Source organism: Lissotriton vulgaris, chromosome 10, assembly GCF_964263255.1.
Source record: "Lissotriton vulgaris chromosome 10, aLisVul1.2, whole genome shotgun sequence".
Classification (NCBI taxonomy): domain Eukaryota; kingdom Metazoa; phylum Chordata; class Amphibia; order Caudata; family Salamandridae; genus Lissotriton; species Lissotriton vulgaris.
In genome coordinates this window covers 749,829,159-749,852,911 of record NC_141698.1, presented here as the reverse complement: position 1 = coordinate 749,852,911, position 23,753 = coordinate 749,829,159, and the positions used below count along the sequence as shown (strand labels likewise).

Here is a 23,753-nt window from a genome sequence, read left to right as displayed (position 1 = left end):
CACTTCGAAGGTCTCCCACAGGGTGGCCGCGCTATCAACTGTTACAACATTTACTTCAAAATATTCTGTTATCCTTGCATAGACCGTGTCTGCATATATAGGGTCCAGAAGAGCGTCCGCCGCAAATCGCCAGGTAAATGGGCGTTGCGGATTTGTAGGAATAGTCAATGCCAGTCGAACTGGGTTGTGATCATGTGGAAAAACAGCCAATCTTTAACGTATAACAAGGCTGTTTGGCGCAAGGCGCCTCTAATCCCCAATATCAATATTTACCAAATAAAGACAGGCGCTCGAAACTGAAAAGCAAGAACAGGTTTATTACTCCAGAGGAGAACACGTCAGGTCGGACACAAGGAAATGTCTTCAGGAGGTGTTATAACCATTTCTCTGCTGCCCTCCTTCTTATACATTTTGCAGTGACTTTATTGGTGGTCAAACATCCTAGGAATTCCTGCCTCCAGCCGGTTCCCACACAGACCCACCAGCTGTCGTTCCCAAATCTGACAGATGATTGCCATCTTGCAGCTTGACATTCTAACAGGACATACAAGTGTGTGGGATCAGTTAGATCTAAAGGTTGTGCAAGTGATAAGGTCAAGCATTTCTGTTCGTGCAACAAGTCTTGCAGTGTGGGGGCAATAAAGTACGCCCGAAAGGGTTGGTTTACAGCCTGGGACCGGATCAAGTAGCCAGGTGCAGTTGGGGGTTATCAGAAGGCCTGGCTCATGTGCAGTGGATGAAAGGACAAATGTGTTTTAGGGTGGGAAGTGGCTCTGGGGCTTTGTCAGGCTGACAAGGTTTTATGACCTTGGGGCATTTGGTCATGCTGAATCAGGGCACCGGGGATGGTTGCAGGGTCAGGGTGAATCATAGGTGACGTGCAAAGCACGAGATGGCCGCAGCACCTAAAATGGATGCAGTTTACGTGTGGACAGTGGCTTCTTGTTAGGCAAGATGGCGCCAGTGCTGTTCATGCTTGTCGATTTACTTTTTAACAATCAGATAGTGTGCGAGGTAGGATCTCAACCTCTGTGACCCAGTCATTGGCTTTCTCACCCAGGAGCCAATAGTCTAGGTGGGACCAGCTATTGTGAGCGGGTGTGACATGTGTACCAATGCATGCCTCAGCGTGTCTATTGCGCCAAACGTCTAGTAATCCTAATTCCACCATAGAGCTTCTTATACAGTGAGCCACAAGAGGTGTGGGGGCTGGACTTGTCTCGTAGTAGATCCCCCCCCCCCCCCCATATTATTGTGGATTCCGGCCAACAACGCAGCTCATTAAAGCATGCGATGAAACACCTGTGGTTCATCTACAACTGGGCCATAAATGTTTACAATAGTAACCAGTGTCATACCCAGCTTGCCATGAACCATGGCACAGCGTCCCTCGTTATCAGTGTGTGTGTGAATGGGCATAAATGGTATACCTTTTTCGATCAAGATAAGAACTCTTCTAGGGTAAGCAGAATAGGACCAAGCTAGTTTGTATCCGACCCATCTACGTGCCAGCCCTGCCTCGGACTTGGTAGTAAGGTGCGTCTCCTGTAATAGTGCGACTTGTATTCACTGTCTATCCAAATATGCAAATGTCTTTCTGATCTCCGCTGCTGGAGCAAAGTCACCGAAGATCAGCTGAACACCACCCTCGCCCAGAACCGACGCAGACGCCGCAGCCCACAACCTCAGACAGTGGATCAATAACTGTGCCAACACCCTCGCCCGCCTAAGAAACCCTCCAACAGTCACACCAGCAAGAAAGCCACCTTGTTCAACGAATAACTAACTTGGTGGCGGTGGTGGTGGCGGTGGTGGTGGCGGTGGCGGCGGTGGTGGTGGTGGCGGAGGTGGTGGCGGAGGTGGTGGCGGAAGTGGCTGTGGTGGTGGTGGCCGTGGTGGTGGCCGTGGTGGTGGTGGCCGTGGTGGTGGTGGCGGCGGACGTGGTGGAGGTGGAGGACGTGGTGGAGGTGAATGAATGAATGCAGAATATTTCTATAGCGCCTAACTACCCGGAGGCCTCGTTGCGCTTCAGGAAAAGAAAGCAGGGCACATCAGTCTTCACCACCTAGGAGGGCAATCCAAACAGGTGCGTTTTTAGGAGCTTGCGGAAGGCCAACAAATTACTGTTCTCTCGCATGGCTTGGGGAAGAGAGTTCCACACTTTGGCCGCAGTATATGAGAAGGAATGTCCTCCCCATCTTACCTTCCTTATTTTCTTAGTGGTGGACAGATGTAAGAAGCTAGAGCGTAAGGCTCTCAGTGGCAAATAGGGTGTTAGTAATGGATGTAGGATTGATGGGCCAGTTTTCCACATGGCTTTGTGACCCATGCACATAGCCTTAAACTGTATCCTGCAAAAAACACAGTTGATGGACAGAATGTAGAAAAATGTCTTACATTCACCCCAGTGCAAAGATCTGGGCCTAAATCCATCATTTTTTTGCACTCCACACCACCCTAGGTCAGACAATGGCTATATGCAAATCTGCAAATGTCGGCGCTGACGTCCCACGCAGGCCAAATGGTGCCGGTTGGTCACTAAAATGTCCCCCATTCATCGGTAAGATGTAGTCCGGTTTCTACAAAAATGCAAATTAGCTCACCTACAGAGCGATATGTTGAAGTACGTCGCAAACACAAGGAGTGGTCCTTGACTTACTGATGAAACACTCACCGATGGTAGCTGTTGTGAAGGATACTGCTAGAGCTGGGCAAATCCGTGAGAGTAGGCACATCACATGCTCTTGGGATACCCAACCATGCCCATACTGCGAACTGTCAAGGCTCAAAAGTCGAAGAAACACAGAAGGGTGATCAGGCCAGCTGAGTTTCAGAAGCTTTTGTTGCTGGAGACAATCCAGATGACAGCAAGATGACAATAGGCTCCTTCAAAGCAGTTTGCTCCTTCACAAACAAACGCCCAGGTGCAGGCTGTCCAAGATGAAACAGGACACTGGTGGGGTCAGCCGGGCGTTACCTTTCTGCTTATGTATAATTCCAAAATGTCTTTAGTTCCCTTTCTTGTAGAAGCTTCCTTAGTTCACACGTAGGTTCATCCTCTTCAAAACGTCGCCAAGGTGTGGTAAATAAAGATGCACAGTCCACTGTGTAGGTTAAGATCCTTTATTGTAAGTTCCTTCCAAGATGATAAGTACAGAAGTAAAACCCCCCCAGGAGCCAGCTGTTAGCAGCTCAGCCTGAGATGACCAACTGCCACAGTAAGTTAGAGAGAGGCACTGTGAGCCAGAGGGACACCCAGGCATTCTATGATGTCACAGATATCATAGTACAGACTATCCAGAGAAGAACAGTGGAGAGGACATTTACTACGTTGTTCGCCTACAGACTGCTAGACTCAGTTGGGTCACTGAAAGTCAAAACCTAAGGAGAAAGTATTTACTGAGCTCACAATAGCATCTGGTTCTTGTTTCCAAGGACACCAGCCTTGTAAACAGGAAAGCGAAACTGCCTTTGAATCCTGCCTGGGCCAATAATCTGCTTTGACTCTGGTGACAAGCAGTATTGGATTAGAAACCTAGAGCTTCAGAAGCACTGTATAACAAGCAAGATGCTGAAGTAATGAATTGCTTTGTGAAGACTGCAGAAGAGCATCACTTTAGTAGAGTTACTCTGTGACTACATATGAGTTGAGAGCAGCCCGCAGTATCACGGAGGTCAAGTATGCTAATTAACATAAGGAAGGGTTATTAGCTGGGCCAATAAAATGGCAAAATGCCCATGCTGATACTACTTTACCATGAGCTTTCAAAATGACCATGTCCCCCCCCCCCCCCCCCCCCCACTGTAGTTTCCATTATACCTACTTGCTCATTTGATCCACACTACAATCTGGCTAGTAGCCAAGCATCTGTGAAAAGAACTGCAGTAGTGTGTAGAAAGGATTTCCCGAAAGAAGCGAAGGCCGAGACTCAAACTCTGGCTAGAGGTGCATCAATTTGTAGAAAAGAGGCAAGCTATAGCCCAGTTACCGAGAAAAACAGGGTTGAAGGAGTAGATTCTTACCAAGGCTGTTGAGCATAAAAGGTAGTATAAGTGCAAAGAGCACTCCAGTGGATGCTGTACAGCAGAGTAATACTTCCCCACAACCACATATCTCTAAAGAGACACTTTAGTGGCTAATGCTGTCATCTAGGTCAGTAGGTTTGAAAGGTCTTTGGCAGTTTATAATCTGAATAATGCAGTGTGTGGTGGCTCCACAAAGCAGATTAACACCAGATAATATCAATTACTGCAACAGTAACAAGTCTGAATTTAAGAAGACTGGTGTGAGTACTAGACTTGTGCTTAGCCTATCTCTATAGTACGATAAATTTAGAAGTGCTAAGAAGACGCCGAACTTGAAATGGAAACTTTTATGCATGAAATTCATAGACGTTTGGATTGGTGTGTGTAAGGAAAAATTCTCAACCTTTGAGCAGGTGTTTAATCTCTTATTAGAACGATGTGTGAACATTTGTCCAGTAGTTTCCAGGCACTATTTAGCTGATTTATAGATCACTGGTCTCAAGGGACTAGCCGCACCTACTGACAAATGGGCAGTAAACCTGGTAGGCCCGAAACTGGAAATGAATGCCACCGAATCTAGGAAGGGGCAGAAATTACCGATCATGGTGCTGGGTGTTGTTTTAGGATTCATCTCAGTTTTATTAAATATTAAAATTGCATTGTTTTGACAAGAAGACGGCGAGGCATTTGGACACTTGATTTCTTACAATTGCAAACCAAGAGTTGAAAATTGAGCAGTAAATGAAGGGGAAATACATTTCAAAAATGTCTCACCGAAGATATCTTCTTTCTTTAAATGCTATACTTTGTATTCAACAACGAATGTAATTCCAGCTGCAATTGTGAAACTTGTGACATTTTTAAATTAAACTTTAAATATATTTTTTCATTTGCAGACCTTGAATTTTCCTTCACGTTCAACATTCATACTTACGAAAAATTGTACCTCACTGTTGCGGTAAGTTGCCCGCGCTTAGTCTTGTACAACCTCTGTTATTGTCCACTCGTGATAGTTAAATAGCTTTTTCGTTATCTTATGAAATCCAGATCTTAGAATGATAAGTCTTCCTCTTGTAAAATTAAATACCTGTTCAGTTTCCAAACCTAGATGTTAGAGTAAAAGTTGTTCAGATGAAACTTAGATTTTTATGGATCTGCTAGTAGAAATCACGAACTGTAGTGCCTCCGCGCGGAGATTGGATTTGTATCCCTGTCTATAGGACTGTGTTCATGCAATAGGTATTTGATTTTTACATAGCAGAGTTGAGTAAGGACACAAAGTCCATGTTGTTCAGTCTGTGGTTTCTAATAATTCAATCAGCCCTTACTGAAAACTGTAGCTGAAGTCCCAAGTATCGCCTCTTTAGGGGGCCCATTATATAGAGTAGCAGTTTGCACTCTAATGCATCCTTTCCTACTTAAGTCAATGAAAAAGGATTTCCATCCAGCTTTGCTGCATGTTTTTTTCCTTCTGATTGTTGAGGTGGGCTTCTGCTAGGTGTATCAAGAGTATCGGCCCAGTTCACATAATCTGAAATACTGATATACCTTTGTCAACAGTGTGCAATGATTTGTGACTGTTTACCTGCTTCACAAAAACTGGGCATTGATTCTGGATTTTAGAAGTTACACATGTAAGTGTATGGCATTCTCATACATGTGTGCATATGTCTAGCTGCCACAACCCTGTATGTAAGGAATTCCTACATACGTGCAGCTAGGGAAATGAAAACATATTCAATTTAACTTTTCATTCCTGTTTTTTTCTTCAGGTATAAAAAACTTTTTGTGCACAGATGTACCTTCTCTCACACATCCTTGCAAACGAGTATTTATATGCTCTTTGGCACACTTTTTCAAGGCTGTATGTCAATCAAACGCATGCCTTTTCCTTGCTGCCTTTACTACACAGATGCCTTTACCACGTATACCTTTTCATCACGCGTGGTAAGTGTTAGGTGTCTGTATGTATGGGTCTGTTCGTGTGTGTGTGTGTGTGTATATATATATTACACAAGAGGGGGTTTAACCCATGCAGTCGCGGGGACCTGGGCGCTATGTGGTACAAGAAGAACAGGGGGTCCCCGCAAGAGGAAAAAATTTAAAGGGAGGTTTGGGAGAGTTATTAAAAAAAATTTTACAACCACTTTGTCACAGTATTGCAATTTATTAACAACACTGGATACATCCAAACAATGAAATAAATTAAATTTTTTCCTCTTGCGGGGACCCTCTGTGTATATATATATAGGCGGTACTTTGAACATTTGAATTTAATGAATGAAACCGAGCAGCTATCCTTTCCAGTTTGCCTGCCACTGAGGAAAAGAGAAAATGTTTCTGGAAACGCGTCTGGCGAAAGGCTGCAAGAAATGGATGCAATCTGGTGGGCTGTGCCTCTGCTGTTGCCGCTTTGAATAAAGATGAGGTTTAAACAGTACTCCGTGTGTGGCACTTCATCTTGAGAGCAATCTTGGTGTAATATATATATATATATATAAGTGTGTGTGTGTGTGTATATACACACACACATTTTCTTTTCATCTAATGTAATCCCAACCGCCCCACTAACCTCTAAAATTATCCTTCTTGCCCCTAGAGTCTAAAATTACCCTTACCAAACTTTACGCCTACCCACTCCTGAACACTAGAACTACCCCTCCCACCCATTGTCACTTCGCCACTATATATATATATATATATAGTACAGTACCTTAACAATACATACCATTCATGGTAAAGGCATACAAGCTTATCCACGTTGTAAGGGCCGTTTCCCCTTCTTCAACACATACCACATACATGAGTACATGTGGTTCATGCAGGTATAAGTACACATAAGTGCGAGAATGGTTTTTCAAACGTTAGGAAATATGTATTGATTTAGAACTATTTTGGTTCATCGCATTTGCATTGCGTTTGACCTGAAAATGGCCATTGTGACCTCTCCAGATGTGGCCTATAAATGTGAAAAAAAATGAATAATTTGCAAAACCTCTTTCGCAGGTGCCATTTAAGCTTGAAAACCAAACGTAGAGGAGCTTGACTTTGTGGATCAGCTTTCCGTTTTTCATACTAAGCTGAAGACTTTTTCATGTTGTCAACCACTCATGCACTTGGACAAGCTTTGTCACTCTGTTCCTAAATACTTAAAACAATGCAGGCCCTTCTTAGCCTATCGCTAAGAAAAACGACCTCACCTGGTGGAGCCCCTTACCCCCTCCCCCCCCCCCCCCCCCCCCCCCAATTGGAATTTGGCATGTCTTTGAATAATGTGGTGCTCAGTTTTTGGAGTTTACCTAACATCCCATGTGATTAAGGAACAGGGATTTGGGGAGGAAAAAGATTAACTGAAAGAAAAGCAGTTCAATACTAATTAATAACAGCACAACGAAAGGTCAAGGCACTACACCCTGCACTAGTTTTACTAGTCTGTCTAGTCTGTCTAGTGTGTTGCAGTCAGATTATGCAATGTAGCGAGTTAGAGTGATGTCAAAAGGAGAGGAGACCAAAAACACCTTAATTTCGTTTTTCACAAACAAATAATTATGTAGTTTTTTATTTGTTGAAAAAAACCACACAGGGTAGTTAAACAATGATCTATCAGTAGCAAAACAGTGGTGATTATATATATATATATATATATATATATATATATATATATATATATATATATATATATATATATATATATATATATATATATATATAATCTTCAATTTATCACAAAGTCGACCATTATGAAGTACACAGTATATGAACTGCGCTTCTTATACAGTGATGAGTACTGGTTTAATGGTTCGCTTTTGTTATTTGTCGAAGACGTTTCGAGCCTGTGTGCAGTGTAGGGTCTCTTCAGGAACTAGAGATGTAGGGACATCTACAAAACAAGCATTTACAATGCAATGGTCTCGGTATTGTTAAAGTTAGAGCTTTTGGCATTGCTCATGACATTATTTTTATTTATGTTTTTGTTTTAAAACATAAATAAATGGCATTGTCATTTACAATGCCAATAGCTTAATTGCTCACAAATGCGAGACCTATTGCATTTGCACCCACACAGAGCCACCCACACAAAGCCACCCACGCACGCGCAGAGCCACCCACGCACGCGCAGAGCCACCCACGCACGCGCAGAGCCACCCACGCACGCGCAGAGCCACCCACACACGCGCAGAGCCACCCACACACGTGCAGAGCCACGTGCAGAGCCACGTGCAGAGCCACGCGCAGAGCCACCCACACACACAGCCACCCACACACACAGCCACCCACACACACAGCCACCCACACACACAGCCACCCACACACACAGCCACCCACACACAGCCACCCACACACAGCCACCCACACACACAGCCACCCACACACACAGCCACCCACACACACAGCCACCCACACACACAGCCACCCACACACACAGCCACCCACACACACAGCCACCCACACACACAGCCACCCACACACACAGCCACCCACACACACAGACCCACACACAGCCACCCACACACACAGCCACCCACACACACAGCCACCCACCCACACACAGCCACCCACACACACACCCACACACAGCCACCCACACACACACACAGCCACCCACCCACACACACAGCCACCCACCCACCCACACACAGCCACCCACCCACCCACACACAGCCACCCACCCACCCACACACAGCCACCCACCCACCCAGCCACCCACACACAGCCACCCACACACACAGCCACCCACACACACAGCCACCCACACACACAGCCACCCACACACACAGCCACCCACACACACAGCCACCCACACACACAGCCACCCACACGCACAGCCACCCACACGCACAGCCACCCACACACAGCCACCCACACACAGCCACCCACACACAGCCACCCACACACAGCCACCCACACACAGCCACCCACACACAGCCACCCACACACACAGCCACCCACACACACAGCCACCCACACACACAGCCACCCACACACACCCACACACACACAGCCACCCACACACCCACAGCCACCCACACACCCACACACACAGCCACCCACACACACACCCACCCACACACACACAGCCACACAGCCACCCACACACACACCCACCCACACACACAGCCACACAGCCACCCACACACCCACCCACACACAGCCACACAGCCACCCACACACCCACCCACACACAGCCACACACACACAGCCACACACACACAGCCACACACACACAGCCACACACACAGCCACACACACACAGCCACACACACAGCCACACAGCCACACAGCCACACACAGCCACACACACACAGCCACACACACACACACACACACACACACACAGCCACACACACACAGCCACACACACACAGCCACCCACACACACAGCCACCCACACACACAGCCACCCACACACACAGCCACCCACACACACCCACACACACAGCCACACACACAGCCACCCACACACACACACACACACACACAGCCACCCACACACCCACAGCCACCCACACACCCACACACACAGCCACCCACACACCCACCCACACACACACAGCCACACAGCCACCCACACACCCACCCACACACAGCCACACAGCCACCCACACACCCACCCACACACAGCCACACACAGCCACACACACAGCCACACACACACAGCCACACACACACAGCCACACACACACAGCCACACACACAGCCACACACACAGCCACACAGCCACACAGCCACACACAGCCACACACACACAGCCACACACACACAGCCACACACACACAGCCACACACACACAGCCACACACACACAGCCACACAGCCCTACACACACACACACAGCCCCACACACACAAACACACACACACACACACACAGCCACCCCCACACAGCCACCCCCCACACACACACACACTCACAGCTACACACACACACTCACAGCCACACACACACACTCACAGCCACACACACACACTCACAGCCACACACACACACTCACAGCCACACACACACTCACAGCCACACACACACACTCACAGCCACACACACACACTCACAGCCACACACACACACTCACAGCCACACAAACACACACTCACAGCCACACACACACACACTCACACACACACACACTCACAGCCACACACACACACTCACAGCCACACACACACTCACAGCCACACACACACACTCACAGCCACACACACACACTCACAGCCACACACACACACTCACAGCCACACTCACAGCCACACACACAGCCACACACACACACACACACCCACCCACTCACACAGCTGCCTAATTCAACAACTTAGAGGCAGGGCCAGGTTTATTGCCTGCACATTATTGCCTTAGTTTTAACTCAGCAATACTCCTTCTGATGTCAGTAAAATAAGTACCATTGAGTTGAGTGACAGTAACACTATACTACGACTGTTAATAATATTTTATGAATTGTATGTGTTACTGCAGAACACGGAGACCTCAGATGCAACGGACGACGTAAACAATGCTGTTAACAACGAAGTTATGGATAATTTACAAAGGGAAAGTATGTACCATTGTTTAGTGCTCTCTTGGAAATCAGAAGTCAAAGAAGCAGACTTGGGATCCTGTGGGCACTAATCAATGACATGAACCAATGATCTGTCACAGGACTACTACACACACTAAATAATGTAAACATTGATGATAATATTGCATGCCCCAAATCTTTGGCAAATCCACAACAAGCACAACCAACGAGGGGGGGGGGAGGGGTCAGGCCAGCAAGCACAACCAACGAGGGTGGGCGGGGGGGGTCAGGGGTGGGGGTCAGGACAGCAAGCACAACCAATGAGGGTGGGGGGGTCAGGACAGCAAGCACAACCAACGAGGGTGGGGGGGTCAGCACAGCAAGCACAACCAACGAGGGTGGGGGGGTGGTCAGGACAGCAAGCACAACCAACGAGGGTGGGGGGGTCAGGACAGCAAGCACAACCAACGAGGGTGGGGGGGGGGCACAGAGGCACAAAAACCGGATCGGGGGCAGGGGAGCACAGAGGCCTATCTATGTATGTATCTATGTATAGAACTGCAGGTCGGACCTTCTGTTACAGCAGCGCAAGCTTTCCTGACAAATCCATCCCCAGTGCCCATCATGTCCAGCGGAGGTACTGTCGGAGTTTAGACTTCCTGACCATTTGGTAGTTGGCAACTCTGCTAAAATTGACAACTAGCTGTCTGAATGTCAATTCATTTTGTTCTCTTCGCACCCGGTTCAGTTTCGATCTGGTGACCCTTAGGTGAAAGGTTCTGTGACCCTGAACAGATCTGCTGAAGACTGTTTTCGGACCAGGCTCTAAAACGTATTCAATGCCGGGGCTGGCTGAGTTGCTGTTCAGCTGGTCAAAGCATTTTTTAACCGGAACGAAACCGCCGAAAGGCCATTGGGATTTCCAGTTCATCTGCTATAAATCCGTGGAAGGGACCTTTAACATTAAATATGACCGGGAACCCCAAAGAACGCTAAGCCGGACTGACACAAGCCTAGCTATGGTGGTCGCCGTTCTGAGGAGTGGCTGCGGGAAATGGACGGCGGGTACACAGCTGAATCATTCTTTTCAAAATGTCGAGAGGAATCCCTTGATCGGGCCTTGCCCGTCGCGTTTAAGTGAATCCCCCTCCCCCGCCCCCCCACCCCTGCATATTCTAGTCACACTCTCCCGTCTGCCTTCGCCCTCACTGCGACCCCAGCGCCTACTCTCACAATAGATCTCTAGTAGGCACATACCCTCGCCAGTCAACCTCGCTCACTTTAGTGAAACTACACTTATGATCACCGCAGTGCCTCACACTTGTGAATGCCGCTCACCTCCCATCCCCCAATCTGCACCAGGCATGCATCTCTGACGGGCCTCCCAGATGACTCTACCTCGCAGAGGCACTATAATTCACTATTTCCCTACGAGGCGTCAAGGCGCTTCACGTGACGCGCCTCCCCGCACTGCAACAAAATCTACTTTGAGTTTTAGTAACATTTCATGTTTTAAAGCGCAGAGGTTCGCATTTATGGTTCTTATTATGACTGTAAAGTTTAGTGATATGAGGTGCAGAGCTCCGGGCAGCCCCAGCCTATTCGAGGCTAACCCCAGTGCCTGATTGTGAACCACGACGAGCGATGGTGCACCGCCCTCTGCAAACGTTCAAGGAGGAATGACCGCATTTTCACCTTTCATGCCATGACATATTTGCATGAATGTCTGTCCCACTCGACACTGAGAATAAAGTGACGTTTGTCCGAGCTGCACTTTACGGTACCTCAGGTGTGCATACCCATCGCCTGGCAGCATTACCGGGTCGGGTAGCTCAGCGGGTCCCATATGCACGATCACGGAGAACGAAGACTCAGCTTTACATTTTTGGGAGATAAAAACAAACACTGGCAAGGCCAATGGGTTTGGTGCCGACCGATAACCGGGGCTGCTCTAGAACCACTGCTGAGCCCCCTCGTCATTCCCGCGCTGCTCCTCGAGGCGGCGGCTCCCTTCACTGGCTGCGGGGTGGCTCTCCCTTTACTCTGGGATCCTCGGGGCTGGACTTCTATCTCTCCTCTCACTCCCTGGGGCTCTCCCAGGCTCTTGAGAGCCCTTGGGGGGAGGGAGTTTGCGGCTGCAGTATCTCTCCGGACACGGCAGCTTCCAGAGGAGGCGGGTGGGCTCCCGGCCTCTTCCTGTGGTCCTGCAGTCCCGCCCTCGGCCTGCCTGACTTCCGGTTCGGGCGCCGTGCGGCGGGGACAATCTCGGGCAAACTAGATAACAAAAAATGCTGCTCACAAATCAGTAAATCAATCACGACAACAAAAAATCGTGCAGCACATCCTGGCAAAAGTCACAATACAAATTACCAAAACATGCCTGAAAAAAAAGTAAACGCTCAGAATGGCATGACGAAAAAAGGGGCGGGACTTCAAAAAAGACACAAACACCCACAAATCGCATCAAGCCGGGGAAAAGAGTAATTGACACATCTCTTCCAATGGCCAGCCTCCATTTACAAAGCTAGCCAATGGAAGCGAGAGGCGGGTTAAAGCCCCACTGTTGAAGTCATAAAATCTTCGGCTCCGCCCACTGCTTCGCAGTGCGACGGTAGCCTCGACCTAAAAAGGGGGGTAGTATCAATATGTGGCCTTGGGAATGCAGTTTGGCTTAAAATTGAACAAAAAAGTGTATGATACCTGAAGGGTAGTATGCGCAGCCGTGTGTTGAGGGTGTAAAAAAGAAAAAGAATACTCACGCGACCCAGCCGGGCGCTGTACATGTGAGAATATAGTAGCGTGTTAATGATAGACCTATTTATTGAGGTTATCATGCTTACATGACTGTACTGAGAATATGCAGGTGTAAAGGGGAACTTACCCCAAGTGAGGTTAGAGAGAGGCTGGCAGACAGATGTATGGCTCAGCGGGACAAATCCACGTGCCAGGTACTGTTATGGAGGCACGACAGTGTGTGTGGTCTGGGCGCGATCTCTGTTGAAAGAGGGGAAGCATTTGAAGTATAATACTAGGCACATACTGTTAACCGCAAACGCCAGTGGCTGTTGAAAACTGGTAACAGTGGACAGGCTTACCCAGAGGGTGTGTATACACTCTGGAAGTGCAGGCTCTTCGTTCTGTGGGTTGATCAAGATGGATCAGTCGACCGGCTGTATTGCCGTGACCTGAAAACATACAAGGGGGATCTACTTGTAAGGAGGTAGTGATAAAGCACTACAGTGAAGGACTGCTATGAGGTAGCCGTGTTCTTATCTGTATTGTGGTAACAGGCGGGTGCTGGCATGAGGGGCAGCTGACTGTCTTGTGAGAAGATAATAGCCTTATTGTTTAAATCCGTAATCATGTGGCGGCCTGAAAACCGGTGAAAAAGAAAGAATAATGAATTGTTACTGGGCGTATAAGATTTGCGTGTCTGTAGCTGCACGCATTACTGTCAGAATGTTTGAGGACGCCTCTTACCTTACTCAGGTGTAAATATTCTACAGCCTGCACATAGACCTCGTCAGAATAGAACAACATTTGTCTGTCTGCTTGGTTCGATGACAATGGACCCGCAGTCAGCTCAGAGTATTAAAGGGCTCTTTTCCCGTCAATTGCGTTCTGATGATACACCACAGACCTTACTGTGGAGTATCGACCTGTCCGGGTCATCTGGTACTCCGCGCGGTTCGTTCCAACGGGACTTCTTCATGCTTTTATTTGTTTAGGTATGATACACAGATGCCACGCACCAGGTTTGCTGTGGCAAGAAAGATACTTATGAACCGTACATCTTAAGTGTACTCAAGAGAAGACACACAAAAGCTGTAAATCAGAGGCACAGTGGCACAAGGATATCTTTAAACCGTAATTGGGAAATGTATCTCCCAGTAGGACAAGCTGGTGTCCGGTTCCAAAGACTCTGAAAAAAAAATAATAATTCTTTTTGCCCTGATTTTCCAGCGTAAATCGGAAAAATAAATCTACCAAAAGTTACTGATTTTATTAAATCCCAAAAGACCAAAATTATAGTGCTTTACTTCCTTCGTTCTGCTATTTCGTTGGTTTATTTCCCTTTTAAATACAACGTTCATCAGTGATACAGACTGTGCTTATTTTGAGCTGGTGGTTGCCTAAGGTGAGGGGGAGTGGGGCACGGCACCTATTTTCAGGGCCCGGCACTTATGTTTCCCGTATCAGATATTTACTGAGTGCAATAGAGGGAAGGAAGACGGAGGATTCAAAAGACTGCAAAACAGTCGCATACAAAAGGCAGGAACCCGCAAGCGGGAGAAAAGGGTGCAGAAAGTGTCTGTTAGTTGATCAAAGACTGTCAGTTTTGGTATTCAGTGCTCCGACGTTTAATTGCACAGGCAGCTGGCTTCTGAGCAGAGCTTCGGGCACCGGTACTCTCTTTCACAAATTAAGCACTGAATATTGAGCAATGTTTAATCATTGGTATGAATAGGCTCCCCTCTGCAGTCTGATGCTCAGTGATAGTTTTATACATTTATCAATTATAAAATTGCTTGTCATCAGGAGACAGGAGACAAATTACTACTGTCTTATCTATATGTAGGATTTGTGGCCTTTTGTTATGTAGTTTGCGTTCATGTATATGCCTCATATTCTGGTACGGCCGCTCGGTGCCAAACTGGTTTTGCACCCGCTTTCAAGATCATCCTCTCAGACTGGAGTTTATCGTGCACATGAACCTTCACAATTTAAACTAACTGGGGACGTCTTCTATATTTGTGGAATCGGTAGTGGACTGTAACAGCCTTAATTCCAGATTTGGTAAGAAAAAATAATTGAGGATGTGCAAAAGATCCTAAGATATTAACTCTGACCAAGCTCATACCGTAGGGTAATTCGAAGTAAAAAGAAATTGCAAACACCCTTTGTGGTATTTTGTTTGTGTGTTTTGTGTCAGTGCTATCAGCTGACAGAAAATATTAGCAGAATACTTTTCAGCGTTCTTCCTGCAGACAACCTGGTGTCTGGTTTAAACTTTGAACATTGTGTCACTGTTCCTGAGTCTTCAAACCCAAACTCCTTTTCTGTTTGCTTTGAGCAAAAAAAAGGAAAGATGATAGTGTGCATTATGTATTTATTGGTGATATAGCGCTCTTTTCTAGCTTCTTTTCTGCTTTTATAAATCTAAACCTTATAATCGTGTTTGTTTGACAGTACTCCAGTGAGGTGGCACCACTCAACAAAAAGAGCTTGCTGCTATAGTAAAACGCACAGTGAAGAAAAGTATACGGACCCTTTCAAACTTGGACGCAGAGACTTAATGAATTTGTATGAGGATATCAAAAAGGTGAGTTGTTTTAAACATTGGAAATCTCATCTTTGAATACTGATGTAACTTTTACAGGTTATAGGATGCTGCTACTTTTGAAACCATCTATTACTCGCTATTTCTGCTTATTCCTTAAAGGCTCTGTACATTAAAAATATGTTTGAGTTAAATGTTTACATTCTCGTGCTGTTTATCTTATTTTTAGTTGATGAAGTTATGATGAATTTCCCTAGGAATCTGTTTTGTGATTGAAAGTGAAGTCATTTACATTGTAAAAGTAGGCAGCAGCATACATCACCAGTGTATGACTATAATCTAAAGATTTGGGTGCATTAAATTGGCACAGTTCCCTGAGCTAAGCTTGTATACCTGTGTGTTCCCACACTCTCAGGGTAATATTTCACTCCTGTGCTGTACCAGGTTTGATCACTCTGTTTCCCATCTGATTTTCATTTGCAGTCTGCAGCTGGTATTAATAGATAAATGGCTTGTGGCATTTTGTGCTGATGACATCTTTCCTGAAGCCAGCTGTGATTTTGTTTAAAATAAATAACCTCAAATGCCAGACTGTATCCGGATACTTTTCCCCCAACAATAGTTCCCTGGTGTTGCAGATGGTGCCGTATGACTTCAACAACTCCGCCCTCACAAGATTTGATGACCTTAAGAGTACTTAAGTCATCAGTTGTTCAGTTGCTGTGCTGGCGTTAGTTTGTCTTTTTCTACGCCTGTTGGGCATGATTCAGGAGTTCAGCTTGTTACTTCACCTACAACTTTCCTCAGCTTTTCCACAGTGGCTTGTTCCAGTGTCTCCTCTAAAAACTGTAAGGTTCAAATCATGTGTCAGATATCAAAAGAAGATATCTTTGTCCGACCCACAAGATATATGTATGCAATGTCTTTGCTTCAATCATAACTCCGTGACCTGGGACTCCCATTCATTGATGCATTTTAAGGTCACCAAGAAGGAGGACACCAAGCTATTTTTTTTTTTTTATCAAGGCTCGCAGGGACATGGCAAAACAGTTGAGTTGAGTTGAGGTGTTAAGTGCCCCAAAAGGAAACAAGCTCTGGTAAGTTCTTCCCACAAAAAATGTGCCTTAAAAAGGAGAAGTCCTATTCTTCCTCGAGAAAATAGTCCTGTTTCAAGATGGTTTGGAGTCCTAATGCCAGAGTCTTTCTGTTGTTCTGAGCCTGAGGTGATTCCGAAGTTTTTGAAAGAAAAAAAACCAAAGCCAGACTTTCCGACTCCCATCAGTTGGCCCAGCACAGACACAGACTCTCCAGCTGGCTATGCCGAACCTCTTCAGAGGGACATCTTCCCAGGTTGAGCCTCATCCTGTGGGTTTGGCGATTCTGGCAGTTCCGACCCTGAGTTCATGCCTCCACAGAATGACCTATGCGTCACATCCGATAAAGTCTATGGCTTTGAAAGTGCAGACTACCCAAAAACATACTGCCCTCACAATCTGACCTTTGAAGCTCTTAGGCTGTGGCCAATCTTGGACTTGCATTACCGAAATGGTCTGGCTACATCTCCTGAAGTGCCAGCCCTTACCCTCTGGCTCTTCTGTGGAGGACACGTGTTCATCTGTCATAGCAGTGCGAAAAGCAGTAGTCAAGTCAAGTCAAGTCAGAGAATTTATATAGCGCACTACATACCCAGAGGGTCTCAAGGCGCTTAGGGAGGGGTGGGGGATTACTTGTCAAATATCCACGTTTTAAGTTGCTTTCTGAATGCTAGGTGGTTCTGGGTAAGGCGAAGGTAAGTGGGAAGTGAGTTCCAGGTTTTAGCTGCCAGGTAGGAGAAGGATCTACCTCCCATGGTGGTTTTGTTGATGCGAGGTACAGTGGCAAGGGCTTGGTTGGAAGATCGTAGTTGGCGGGAGGGGGTGTAGAAGGACAGTCGTGTGTTGAGGCATTCTGGTCCTATTTCGTAGAGTGCTTTGTGTGCGTGGGTTAGGAGCCGGAAAGTGATCCTCTTATTGACGGGAAGCCAGTGGAGGTTTTTCAGGTGACCAGAGATGTTCTTTACGCGGGATGTCTAATATGATCCTGGCTGAGGCGTTTTGGATTCGTTGGAGTTTTTTCTGGAGTTTAGCGGTAGTACCGGCGTAGAGGGTGTTTCCGTAGTCCAGTCGGCTCGTGACAAGAGCGTGGGTGACCGTTTTCCTAGTTTCGGTGGGGAGCCAACGAAATGTTTTTTTGAGCATGCGAAGAATGTTGAAGCAGGATGAGGAGACGGCGTTGACTTGTCTGTTCATTGAAAGTGAGGAATCCAGGATGACGCCTAGGTTCCGTGCGTGGTCTGTCGGGATGGGTGCTTTTCCAAGGGCTTCTGGCCACCAAGAGTCGCACTTAAGAAGCACTTAAGTTGACTTTACCCACTACTTAAGCCAAGTTTAACATTTTGACATAAGTATTGCAACTTTTCACTCTCTACCTTTCACTGAAGCATTGGTGGAATCCATACAGACTGCTTGGGCTAGGAGTTATCTGAAAAGTCTACACACAGGTTGCTATGTGACTCTGGCCTGATCCCTGTGACCCACATTTTTTCTCTTAACAAACCTCTCCAAGAGGGCCTTGTGGTACTAGCTTCCTCAGGGAAACTGAACTTGAAAGCCTTTCTGACCCCTCATCCGGACTGAGAGTCTAAGAGACAGGGATCTGGGACCAAAAAGCTTTTGCTTTAGTCTGCCTTGCCTTACGCAGTGCAAATGCCAGGTTTTTTTTGGGCTGCTGTGTACATGAAAATGACATGCGTCTTTTGGGCCGCTTTGTAGTTGCTGGCTTAACTGACCATAATCAATTGGCCTGAAGATATGAAGAATGATTCAGTCAACGACTGCTTGGACACTTTCAGATTCAAAACTGCAGGTTCTGCAAACATCATGGCTTGATCCATGCACAATGCGTTCACACTGCATTGTCACTTGTTTTTTAGGAGCCAGCTAGGCATCTCATATGGAAGTACCTTTTGATGGCAAGTAGCTGTTCGACAAGTAGATCAACCCGTCCCTGCAATGCCTCAAGTATTATGCATGCTCACTCGACCTAGCTTCTTTGGTGAATCAATACCACCAACAGTCCCTACCTGCAAAGCAGACCAGCCATAAGGATGGGCACTACTAAGACGTGTGAAATACCACCTGGCATCACTGAGTGGGAAGCGTGCAGCACAAACGTAAGGGGCAATTAGAACAAAGCAATCCAGACTAAACGAATCAAAACTCATTATAAAACGCCACTTATCTCAGCTGCTGATAAACTAGAAAAAATATGTAAGTGCTTGTTCCGTGACACAGTAAAAAGTGGTGGACTGCCATAATGCAAGGCAGTTGATATTCAACAGTGCCTGTGTGTGGTCAGTGGGACAGGAGGCACTATTCCATGAAAAACCTACAAAATACGGAACTGTCTGCTACAGTAAAGTGAGCCAGAGACAACCGTTCACTTTTATTTAAATCATTTTCATATATTATGGAGTCTAATCCACTACCCAACTGACAGCTTGTGTGATTGTGGTTTGCATTGCACATTACATTTGGCCTTCTGTGGTTTTCCTGGTCTTTTGCTCGAGTTTTTATAACCTGGGTTCCCCTGTGCATTCACCTAAGATTGGGCAACCCCTCTGGCGCTTCCCTGAATTCCTCCCTCCTAACACTTACGCACAGGCACTCGCACTCACTCTACAGAGCCCTAAATGTGTGCACCTCTCGAACTACTGAACGCAATTACCCCAAACTGATGAACGATGCTATGTAAAGTTCTGCTTTCATGCTAAATTTGGTGCTAATCCGTTCACTATTTTTGGTTGTAGGTGCGAGGGAAATTTCCTATAAGGGCGACCATAGTATAAAGTTACTTTTTTTTTCACCTCCCCTTAACCTTTTTCTCCTGCGCTAATCTGCCCGACTATTGGCATGTCAAATTTAGCAAACTTCGCCAAGCTTCTTGTTGTTCCATCTCAAGGGTGAAAAGTTACAGGAAAATAAACAAGCATTTGCAATGCAATGCAATGGGTCTCGCATTTGCGAGAGTTTGAGCTATTGGTATTGTAAATGACAATGCATTTTATTTATGTTTTGGTTTTTAAAACAAAAAGGCATTGCCATTTACAATACCAATAGCTTCAACTTTTGCAAATGGGGAGGCACGGGGCCTTTTGATGGGGAGGGGGAGGACCAGTCTCGTGGCTGGTCCTGCACCATGAAGTCTATCTCAAAGCTCTTGTGTGTAGGTTTGTTTTTGAGCATCTTGAGGGCCCATTTTGATTAATTCTGTAGGGTCTTTAGGAGAGCCAGATGAAAGAATGTTTTATGGTGGTGACAAAGTGGAAGGTAGACTTCAGGGTAGGCTGGTGAGGGTTAGCTATAGGTGTGGACGAGGATGCTTGCATTTGGAGTCCAGATAGATGCTTTCTATGTGCACCTGCAATGTGTAACACAAGCCTCTAAAAGTAATGAGTACATATCAAATCTCTTCACAGTTGGAGATTCATCAATATAAGTATTGCATACTGATGAACTATTCCTGTTATTAGGTCCATGAGAATGTTGCTTTTTAAATGTATTTTAGAATTTATGATATTAGAAATTGGTTTAAGCAGGTTTCTGGCTTCGTGGTGGAACGTCTGCTCATTGTATTGTTTGTAACTAGAAAAGTGTGGTGGGAAACGGATAGATCTTGGTTGAGCGTTTCAAACGTTATTGACTTGCACCTAGAAAAATGTTCCTCCTGGAAACTGTATGAAGCAATGCGATGTTCAAGAGTGTATAGACTTATCAAAGAGTGATTTTGTGGACATTTCAGATTACTTTGCTAGTACGAATTTCAACACTCCTTCGTGCACAGCATTGGTTTGTGATGCAGAATTCCTAGGAGCTGAAGTATTTGTGAAGCTAGGGCGGCATCATACATGCGGTGCACTTCCCTTCATTGAGCCGGCGCACCTTTAAACAAGTCCTAACATGGAAAGAGTGGCTGGCTAAAATCTAAGAGGCGCCGACGGTGTCACAACTGAAATGAACAAAGCAAAAAACACAGTTGATGGACAAAATGTAGAACAATGTCATACATTCACCCCAGTACAAGGATCTGGGCCTAAATCCATCGTTATTTTGCACTCCACACCACCCTGGGTTAGACACTGGCTATATGCAAATCAGCTCTGACCCTGTGCCTCATGGGAACAGTCCAGTCCGAACTACCAAGCCATGTCTTTCCCAGACCGGAATCAAGCATCCAAGGACCGGTTTCTGGCTATCAGCCTGGATAGCTTGACTCCAGTGGTGTGGAGAGCCTGGGACTCACGTCTGAGTATACCCAACTGCAATGAAGGCATGGGTAAATTTTCATGCAGTGCACGAAAATGATGCTCCAGATTGCACCTCAACATATTTTTTTTTTACAAGGGCTGTGCACTTTGGTCAATATTAAAGGACCACTTTTTAACCATTTTGTTAAATACTTGGGGATTTTTAAACTTAAACCAAAATATTCGCAAACAGAAGCTAGAATAGTAAATAAGGCTCCTAGACTATTTGGGGGAAGGTTGCGTGGACTGGAGATGGAATAGTTAACGTCACTTTCCCAACCACAAGTATGTGCATTACTCCATTTTGCCTTGTGACCATGCTGCAGCAGAGCTAGGAAGTGTCTTCATTCTAAGTAGAATTACTGCTACTCAAGAACGACTCTGAATCGCTTTGGATTACCACAGCCCAGGCATGTTTGCGCCCACTGAATGGGGAAGCGCTGGCCTGTTGATGGGGAGGAAAATGACCTGTCTCGTGGCTGGCCCTGCGCCATGAAGTCTATCTCAAAGCGAACCGAGCTGCAGTGGAAGTAGCATATACAGTAAATGAAGACACTATGCGAAGATGGACAATATCGGGGAAAATTAAAGGCTTTGAGAAAGAGGAGATTAATGCCCAGGGAATTTCATGTGTAGCAATAATCCTCCCATGTAAATAGATAACAATGTACACGTTCACGTGAGGAGATTATTATTGTACTTCATCACGGTTAAGACAGAAAATGCTACAAATACGACGTTTTAAGGTCCAGATCATCTCGCTCGGTAGGTATCTTATTATTTTTAATCTCTAAGCAGAAAAATACACTGACAATGATCGATCGCGGGTGCTAAGAGGAGTGATCTGTCTGTGTCGAGCATACGTGGTGGCACTAAGAAGAATACACACCAGGCAAGAAAATCACGTCGATGTTTGTATGCGTCAGTAATATGCTTTGCTGTAGACTGCCAAACCCAGTGCGCAAAGCAGCTCGGCAGAAAGGTAAACTTCCGTCTTCAAGCTTTTTCAGTAAGCTTTTAAGTGGCACTTACATGAATTTACTTGCCATTCTTCTGCGGGTAACCCAACGCTACACCAGGCACGATGCCCCCGGCTATGACAACTGCTGGTTCTCAGTGATAGGATCACGGCGCGCAGACCTTTGCGAGGGTTGAGGAGATGTCACTAGTAAAGTTCAGCTTCCTGGAAGAGAGAGCCTCGAAAAGCTGGCACATAGTAGGCACTCGGCGATAGAGCTTTCACTGAAACCACGAGGGGTCAGGTCTAGAAACGTGGAAAGCACTGTCAAAGTCCATAGTCGGGAAGCAGAAAACTCTGCAAGGGGGTGACGGAGGGGAAGAGTCTGAAACACAGACCAGTGTGTGTAGGCGGTGTGAAACCTTAGGCATAAACAAAGGCAGCAGAGTCCAGGGAACGGGACAATACAAATGGACCCTCAGAGTGTCGTGTTTATATCTAGGACCCTAATTCAATATTCCCGATTTATGCCCTTGTGAGGTTATAATCAATAATATCCCCGATAAAGGCATAAGAATCAGATCCATATTCAGTAATAGCCTATGCAGTCCAAAGCACAGCACGGCTACTCCCATCGACTCCTAGAAAGCACAACGCGTTCTTTAAACAAACCAAGCCTCCAGCAGCCTGGGAAAATCCCCCCTGCTTTTGTTTTGATTTGAACAAGAACTCCTGAAGTCCAGAAAGAACTGTTAGTTCTTAGTGACGTCTTATGTCCAACCTTACGTCAAACCCGGCACCTTCCAGTTATAAAATACCAACAGTTGCCTTAAGCAAACACACAGTCGTTTGGAGCAGAGCGGCCATCTACTTGCCCGAGAGCCCAGCTGATGCAAGAGCCCACGGAAGCCGCCCCTCCTGTTTGACGCACCGAGAGAGACGCTATCTTTTTCTCCAGCCGAGAAAATCCAGCTCTGGTGTTTCCAGCCTACTCTAGTGGCTGGCTGAGATATCGAGTCCTGAGGAAAGAGATACCAGACCTCCCACATTCTATTATCAAGGTACAGAGCTGACTAAACCCTTGTGAGAATTCTTGATGCAGATTCTTGGCAAAACTATCTTAACCAACTTAACTTAAACTGCTACTTATTCATCCCTTCCCATGTATTAGGCTTAGGTCAGGTACACCGGGGTAGGCTTAGTTAGAAGCACCAGTTGAGTACGTCAGTCAATGTATTTGTGTATGTATATATTTTATCCATTTTAAAGTATATGGCTAAGAAACCATATCAATGCTTTTACAGTATTATTTCATAGTACTACTTTTACTGTACGCACTTTACTTTACGTATTGCAATTGTGGCAATTCATTTCTCTTGCATGAGGAAGAAGACTGCTCAATAAATAACACCTTTTATTGAAAACACCAGTCTCTCTATTTCTCTGCATTCTGGTGAAACTAAGTATGCACTGCTGACTAAGTGAAATAGCTGCCTATTTTCACACAACTCTAGAGATACACTCTTATTCTGAGGGAGCAAAGTTGTCATGTTTATGCGGTTGTCGGAAACTGAATCCCTTCTTGTCTGAGCCAGGGAAGTTCATCCCTCCCTATTCATTCAAGGAAGTTTCCA

General features: G+C 46.1%; 1 protein-coding gene across 1 annotated transcript in view; it reads left to right on the top strand.

Annotated features, from left to right (window-relative positions):
* The window catches only part of PDSS1 (decaprenyl diphosphate synthase subunit 1), a 266,914-nt gene that overhangs the window by 18,229 nt on the left and 224,932 nt on the right, over nt 1-23,753 (top strand). Inside the window, exons 2-3 of the mRNA XM_086941653.1 lie at nt 4,923-4,984; nt 15,727-15,859. Coding sequence (XP_086797779.1) covers nt 4,923-4,984; nt 15,727-15,859 — 195 coding nt within the window. The remainder of the gene's footprint in view (nt 1-4,922; nt 4,985-15,726; nt 15,860-23,753) is intronic.